The sequence below is a fragment of the Neolamprologus multifasciatus genome, chromosome 14 (assembly GCF_963576455.1).
Source record: "Neolamprologus multifasciatus chromosome 14, fNeoMul1.2, whole genome shotgun sequence".
NCBI lineage: Eukaryota > Metazoa > Chordata > Actinopteri > Cichliformes > Cichlidae > Neolamprologus > Neolamprologus multifasciatus.
The window spans coordinates 22,289,295-22,297,479 of NC_140452.1; the positions used below are offsets into that span (position 1 = coordinate 22,289,295).

Sequence of the window (8,185 nt, forward strand, 5' to 3'; positions counted from 1 at the left end):
TACAAACAGACTCGTGAGCGCTATCATCCTATTGTGGGATGAAACGTCATGTCTTGAATGTCCAATAGGCATGAAACGTCCGTTGCTACTTCCTTGTTGCTCATGTGATTTGTGTTTTGGTCTTTCAGGGAAGGTTTGTGACTTTTATTTTCATTCCAATGAAGTCTACTTTATATAAGACACATTTAATGGCATTGCTGTTTCTAGCTGAATAAACCTGAAGTAAGATGTTGTTTATGTTTTCGCAGTCATGGCCGGCAGGTACCCGATAGTGGTCCAGGGCGAAGCGTCTGAAACAGACTCCGATGATGAAGTCTACATCACCTCTCTGACTCCCTCGGTCGGAGCCAAGGTTGTCCTGCATGCGTTATCTTGTATGCGTGGTTTTGAGAGTGATTTATGCACTTCAGCAAGTGACTTAACATTTAGATTCAGCCATGAATCTACATTTTCATTTATTTTTTGTATCTTTTTTATGGATGCTTTCAGGTTCCAGGGGAGGCGTCTGAAACGGACAGCGAGGGAGACCCGGAACAGGCTCCTGGGAGCCATGACAGCGCTCAGATATTAAAGAGAGACCTCCCTCCTCTAATTGTAGTTAGAGACCACCCTGACATGCACTCCATAGTGGAAGACAGACCGAGCCCCTCACACAGGCCACACGGTAAAGATGAATGAAAACTCCAGTGCTTATTGTGTGAAAGTACAGCCAACTCAATCCAAGACTACACATACTAGTCTTTTCTTACTAGTTAACAATTTCAAGGTTGTCTCATATGCTTTGATTTAACAACACTGAGATGTGTTTGACAGTTTTGAGAGGATTTGGAAGTGGGCCTTTACAGTGTCTCGTCACAAATGTAAAAGTAAACTTAAAGACCAATCTAGTTTTGCTCTGAGTAACTTCAGCACATAATTCTGTTTTCAGGTGAGACCCTGTTACAACAAAAGCTGCAGGAGTCTAACAGCCGACTGTATTCTGATGTGGGACAGACACTACAACAAGTCTATGGCAGTGCCAGCAGGGAGGTAGGTTGATATTTAGATATACAAAATTGCATAGCTATACAGCATGCAGTCTATATTATATTACAGCTGCAGTGTTTAAATCAGAATACCTTAATAATCCCAGGGGGAAAATTAAATGTGAAAGACAGAAAATAGAATAACAATAACAAAAATAAGTAAAACGGCATTTTTCAAATATTCCAAATATCAAATAATGCTATATACAGTTTACAGAAGACATTAGAAGTGAAACTAATCCAAATCTCATAAGAAAAAGTTATGAAGGATGATGGTCACAAGTTGAAAGGACTTCCTATGGAGTTCTGTGGTGCATAATGCTTAAAAGTGTATTTTACTGAACATGCTCCTGTGACTCTTCAAGCGCGATATGTAGAGGGTGCTAAAAGACTGTCCATTATTGACTTTAACTTGGCCTGCCCTCCTGTTTTCTAAAACCTGTATCAGAGAGTCTCCACACTCAGAACATTACTGTCTTGGTGGATCCATTTATTGAGTCCGTCATTATCCGCTACCCTCAAACCAATTCTGCATCACACCACAGAATAGAGGATGTCACTGGCCACCACAGACTTATAAAATATCCTGAGCTTTGTCCAGTAGATGTTAAAGGGCCTCAATCGTCTGAGAAAATAGAGATGGGAGAAGCCTTCCTTATAGATTAATTGACAATGTGAGCGCTGTGGTGTTGGTCATCCTCTACTGTTTCAGCACAGACCCTATGAATGGGAATAGGGTTGTTTGCAAAGGTAAGTTGCAGATGGTTTTGCTTACACGACGTCACAAGGTTGTTCAGTTCTGTACTCTTCCTCATTGCCGTCTATTAGCCATACATCCTACTACTGTAGAGTTATCAGAAAATTTCTGAAGGTAGTAGATGTCTGTGAAGTAGGGCGATCAGAAAGGGAGAGAGGACGGTCTCCCGTGGATACTACAGTGATACTTCAAATGATAAAAAGTAGAACAGATGTAAATATTTTGTCTGACTAGTAGCTAACTCGCTGATTAAATAGATGCTGCAAATTCAGAATATTAAGTTATCTGGCTTTTTCTTTTTTTTATGTGAAAGGTGCGCAGTGCAACATCACAGCTGAATGCATCGCAGAGCGCCATCATCAACGCGTCCCACAGCATCAGATTAATCCTGGACGACCTGAAGGCTGTTTCTGAAAAGATTGACATCATCACCAGCTATCAGATATTGCCTGATATAAACATTAATCATTTAAATAATTCTACTGCTCCTGCACCTTAAATTGTTTTTTTTGTTTTGTTTTTTTCAAAACAAACATATATGATGTTTGATCATTGTTATGGGTATATTTTCTCCGAATACCAGAGTGAGCTGGACAAAATAACACGCTGGCTTCTTTATCTAAAAAATGCAGTACGTGTACATACATGGATTTAACAATCACACACTACACCTGTTCTAATGCTAGCCGTCCTCGTTAATGGAATTACGATAGTTCTGTCATTTCTTGATTTGCAGAGATACACTTGGATTTATATTTTACATAGAACTGGAGATGATCCACTTGTTCCCTCCAACACTGTTTTTATGTCACTATTTGATGATTTTTTTATGAGGCACATCCTGTTCTTTCCCTGCTGTTTGCCAGTCCTCTGTGATGGGTCAAAGAAGTAGGCTTGCAGCTATAAATAAAAATTTGGGTTATTTCTTCCTGTGTATATAAAAAATGAATGTTTGCTTCAAAAAATAAATGCAAATATACACCAGAATACTGCTCTGTTGGTGTGCAAAGACAAATTTATTTGCAAAAATCAGTTTACAAAACCACATCAAACAAGCAGGAAACATCCATACAGTATAAAAGCAATGTTCTTTGATCCTGTTGATTTTCTAATAATTGCAGTGTAATTATTCTCTACAATTCTTAATGAATCTGGAAATAAAGTGGTAACATTGCAGACAATTTGCAAAGAAAGATCAAACGCGGAACATCTGCCACTTTGTGGAATTGAACTTCTGTAATTCCAGCTGCTCTCAACGGTTTTATATAAGTGATTATCAGTGAATTATCCTCCTTAATATCAATAATGTAACACAAACATTATCAAAAGACAGGACTCTTGCAAGAGCTATAAATCCTTCTGTTCAGTGTGTTTGTAGTTGCATCAGACAGGGGTGTAAATGTACACTAACACCACAACCAGCAGGTTGAGCACTGTGCCCACAATGCCCACAAGGCCGAGCAGGTGATCAGGGTCAACCTTGCACATTACTGACTGATGATTTGCACATACAAGATCGTCTGACACCTGAAAGACAGAGATGTACAGTAAAGTGAGTCGCCGCTGTGCAGAATGGAAACAGAGTAGGGAAAGCACAGGGATGTGTGGGGTTTTTATGTTTAATATATTTACTGCTATTAGTCAGTTGACTGTATTGAAGAGGATTTATGAATGGGGTTATATATAAAATAAACAAATGATCTGTTTTGGAAGTATTTTTTTATCACTCTGCATTATTGTACCCACATTATCATTAATATAGTCCTTTTTTAAAATCCTTATAAAATTGTGATATATTTGTTATATTTGTTACAACTTAAGCCACCCTCTTGGCCAGATCTCTCTTGAAAAACACACTTTTAATCTTAAAAAGACTTTTTACCCAGATAAATAAAAGATATAAAAGTCACTTTGCCAAAAACTGATTGCAGCTTCTACTTTGTGTTTGGAATGTTCTCTCTGGCTCAATCATCATTAATGAGAGATATGTTGGACTTATTTTCGACAGATTGTAGGCCATCTATCTATAGAATAGAGTCTACCAGTAAGGGTCTTATACTATGAGATAGCGCAGGAATTTACATATTTACAACAGTTATAAAAACCAAAGAATGAAAAAATAAAGTTACTTAAAAACAGTAAAAATAACTAGCACTGTGTAAGAGAGAAGTGCAAATTGAATAATTAATAATTTGTACACTATAAATCTATGACAAACAGCTCCATGAAGGTATAATACAAAATTATGTTTGGGATCCAATGCTTGACAGCTGTTCACCAATCAGAATAAAGAGTTATTATACAGCTTTATAGAGAACAGCAGGAATGATTTCCTGAAGCATTCATTATGGCAGCGAGGTTGAATCAGCCTGAGGGGGGAGTAGGAGCTCTTCTGCCTCAGAAGTCTGGACTTAGATTTAATTATACCCAAAATGTAACACTTTAAATTCCTGCACTAATTTTGGAAGATGTTCAATTTTATAGCGCAACACCGACACAGCTGATAGAGCTGAGCTGTATTTATTTTACCTTCTTCTTCCACAACGAAAAGTCAAGATTTCTATTGGATGTGACATATATCAGCCACCAGATGGGGTCATTGTCACATGCATTACACCAGCCACAAACCAGACCTCTGATCAAATAAGACATTTCTATTCGGTTCTATTCCGTTCCTTGTAATTAGCTCCACATCTGGACACATTTCATGTCCCGAAAAGTTTTACATTTGATAAAGTTATATCTAACTTTTTTGTTTGTTTTATTAGACATGCAGTAAGAAGTATTATATTCTTTTTTTCTATCTATGATTTGTTCACATATGTAGGTTTGTATCTGTACACATTTTATGTCCCACTTGCATTGAATATAATAAATATGTCTCATGTAAGATATTTTACCCATATGAGCTATTCAATTACATTCTGTCATTTGCACTCAGGTGCCTATTAGCACACACTTTAGTTTCTTTCTCTGTCTTTTAAAAGTGATATCTTAAAAAAAAAAAGTATTGAGAAGTTAAAAATTATTTAATATATTTTGTTCTTAATATATTTTGTTTATAAACATAAGCCACCTTTCCTTTGGGGAAAATAAAATACTCATAATTTTGTGCACTTTACCTCTCTGGTGTTTCTTTCTGGTGTTCTCTTTCCTCTGTTGTCCCTTGGCTCTAAACCGGGCTCCATTTTTCACCCTTCAGAATCCCTCAGAGAGCAATAAAAACTACTTCGACGTCAATGACAATCCACTCCCAAAGCAAATAGATCCAAGTGTTCACAGAGATGATGACTGGCAGGACTGCGTGCGCGACCGGTTGCTCTCAGATTTAAAGCCACTTGTATCCTCCTCTCCCAGGGCTCCGAGGACCCACAGGTCTTGTAATGTGAGTGAATAAAGAGATGCTGGTTTTTCTGGTTTTGTTTTGTGCGTCGTGCATCACAGACTGCTACACAAGGCCAAGAAGCTGCTCAGCTGCTCTGCCACTATTTCTGTGTCAGGTCATGTAAAGTTGGCTTGCTGCTGCATGAGTGTGTGGATGTGTGTGGATGTGTGTGTCCACTGGGTAATGTTACCATGGGAGTGAAAGGCCTCAAATATTTCATGGTGACATCACAGATTTAACTTGTATTCGTGTATGAGTATGATAGATAAGTCTGCTTTTTTTATCTGAGGATTCGTGAATGAATAATGTTTAAGAACACTTTAGAAATGCAATATTTTGGGGATGTTTCAATCTGCCAGCTGCTGTTGCTTGAAAACATCCCCTTCTTTAAGTGCCATTGCTTCCTTAGTACACCGGTCTTCATTTTACACCTTAAACTATCAAGGTGAAAGGAGCAGATATACACAGCCTAGTGCAGATTGCCATCACGAGCAGTTTTTGCCGCTGATGAACCTCTGAAATAAAGATCCACTGAGGGTGTATTTCAAGCCTAGGTGAGGTGTCAATTAGGGTCGTGGTCTAACTCCTTCAGGCCTTGTTACTTAAACCAAATGCATGGTGAACCACAAGAGACAGAATCTAACCAGTCACACGTTTGGTCACTGATTCTGCTCTTACTTAAATCAATCCTAAATAAATTCATATGCTTTAAATGTGCAAGTATATAGAAATCAGATGAATGCTGACATGAGAACACTTGCATTAATAATTAATCATCTGGATCTGGTTAACATAAATGCAGTCCAACCATAAATGTATGGCAACAAATAAACTGAATATGCCTAATAAACATGCAATTTTGTGTAGACAATATGCACTTTTGTTCTATTTTATTTTATCATATCAATCTTTAACAAATTTACAATACTTGACTAAAAATGTTGAGAGTTGTTACATCCTGTGAGGCCGTGGGAGTGTGTGGGCGTGGTGTTTTCCTTTCCCTCTCCTCCTCCTTCTTTATTGCCCGTCCCCTGTTTCTCTCTGCCCCTGCCTTCTCCTTTAGGACACACCTGCTGCTCATCTGCCCTCGTTTACCACCAATTACCCTCCAGAGGTGATATAAGCTGGAGGAGAGCAGTGTGTGGGGGAGGCTTCTGGTGGATTTCCTCTGTGCTGGGCATTGTGTGAGTCTGGTATAGGTGTGGAAAAGGCCTGCTGTGTGTGTGTGTGTGTGTGTGTGTGTGTGTGTGTGTGTGTGTGTGTGTGTGTGTGTGTGTGTGTGTGTGTGTGAGAGAGAGAGAGAGAGAGAGAGAGAGAGAGAGAGAGAGAGAGAGAGAGAGAGAGAGAGACCGACCAGCCCCACCATGCGTGGCTTGTTGTGAGTAGTACAACTGGGCAGTGGTTTTGCTTAAGTGATGGCGGCCTCCATTTCTTGGTTTGGCCTGCCTGGTTATTGCTAATAGCAGCGTTGCTGCCTTTTTCTGTTGAATCCTTGTTGTTTTCTTAGTTGAAGCGGCCACCATCTTTTTGGGTTGGTCTATGTTATCATTAAAGCAGCATTGCTGTCTCTTTCTGTTGTTACTGCTTATATGATTATTGGGTTAATTAATTATAATAAAAATTTCTTTTGTGTTAAACTCCTCTGCCTGGTGTCCTTTTCATTTCAACCTGGATCCAACTGTTATTATCCCCCATCCCCTTCGCCTAGCTGTCATGTGGGGACGTAACAAAGTGGGGGCTTGTCCGGGATCTGAATGAAAAGAATTGAGATAATTATGTTTGAACAGGTGTTTGTGTGTTGTGTGTGGGTCATTTGACTAGCTACTGCTCTCCCCAGCTAGCATAGGGGAGTGTCTAGCTGAGCGTTTGCTCTTTCTTTGGATATTCATTTTTTGTTTTGCCTTTGTTATTTTTGGAGAAAACCCGGGTGGGGGCTCCCTGTTGGGGGTAGGCTTTTCGGTGCCTTGGGCACTTGATGATTCACTTTAAAGTGGCCTCGAGCCTGGTACGCTCCAGAAGCTAGGTGAGGCTAGATTCTGAGTAGGCAGGACTGGAGAGAGGGTTGGTAGAATTTTAGTTAATGGTTGACTTGACACAACACATTTTATTTCGTCTGTTTTTTGGTTGTGTAGTGAAGGTGTTGTGGCCCGTGAGTGGTTAGGCTTGTATTTTGCGGGGCCGTTTTGTTTGTTGCTAGTTTTCATGGCCACGTTTGACATTGCTGGGTTCACGGCAAAGCCATCGCTTGCCTTGTTGGATGTTTGTAGGCTGCGTTGACTGCGTGAGGTGGTGGCATTTTACGGGATCAGTGTCTCCACTGGTCTGCGTAAAGCGGAGCTGAAGGCTGCTCTGGTGTCTGGGCTGTTGGAGAAGAGGGTGGTTGTAATGCAAGAACGCCCGAGCACACCCGGTCCGGCTGGACCAAGTACAGCGCCTCATGTTCCAAGCCAGGTTGTAGAACCACCAGTGTCTACACCTGTGGGCCAGGGGCTGCCCGAGGGCAGGCAGGCACCACCCAGTCATCGGAGTGTTCTTAGCAGGATGCTAGGCTCAAAGTCCATCTGGCTTGTCTCCAGCTGGAAAAGGAGGAGCGTGAGAGAGTTCCAGCTGAAAAAGGAGTTAGAGTTTAGGCGTTTGGAGGCGGAGCTGGCTAGCACTAGGGAGGTCGAGCTGAAGAAGGTGGAGGCGGAGACGAAGATCAAGCTGCGACAGCTGGAACTCCAACAGGCCTCCTCCCCTCCTGTGGCGGCCTCGCTGTCACAGACAGAGGTACAGTTTGATGTAGGCAGGAATAGTCATCTGGTCCCTGTGTTTCATGACACTGGGGTGGAGAATTATTTTGAATCATTTGAACGGATAGCAACCGCTTTGCATTGGGCACGGGATGCGTGGGCCAACCTACTGCACTGCAAGCTGGTGGGCAAGGCACAGGAGGTTTGTTCCTCGTTGTCCACTGAGTGCAGTTTGGATTACAACAAACTGAAAAGTGTTATCCTGTTAGCCTACAAACTAGTCCCC

General features: G+C 40.9%; 1 protein-coding gene across 2 annotated transcripts; it reads left to right on the forward strand.

Annotated features, from left to right (window-relative positions):
• Positions 1–9: 9 nt before the first annotated feature.
• On the forward strand, positions 10–6,510 carry bloc1s3 (biogenesis of lysosomal organelles complex-1, subunit 3). Of its 2 annotated transcripts, XM_085130967.1 has the most exons (5): positions 10–133; positions 249–352; positions 490–664; positions 929–1,029; positions 2,096–6,510. In XM_085130967.1, the coding sequence occupies exons 2-5, from the start codon at positions 251–253 to the stop codon at positions 2,279–2,281; spliced, it is 564 nt and encodes a 187-aa protein (XP_084987093.1). In that variant the 5' UTR covers positions 10–133; positions 249–250; the 3' UTR covers positions 2,282–6,510. The 2 variants fall into 2 exon arrangements, with proteins under 2 accessions (XP_084987093.1, XP_084987094.1); XM_085130968.1 differs by lacking the exon at positions 10–133 and having other exon boundaries at positions 280–374.
• Positions 6,511–8,185: the final 1,675 nt, after the last annotated feature.

Bases quoted from the DNA above. Each gene is read 5' to 3' on its own strand.
- bloc1s3 (XM_085130967.1), top strand. From the start codon at position 251: ATGGCCGGCAGGTACCCGATAGTGGTCCAGGGCGAAGCGTCTGAAACA. The intron at 353-489 runs GTTGTCCTGCAT...GGATGCTTTCAG, and splicing joins CTCCCTCGGTCGGAGCCAAG to GTTCCAGGGGAGGCGTCTGA. The intron at 1,030-2,095 runs GTAGGTTGATAT...TTTATGTGAAAG, and splicing joins ATGGCAGTGCCAGCAGGGAG to GTGCGCAGTGCAACATCACA.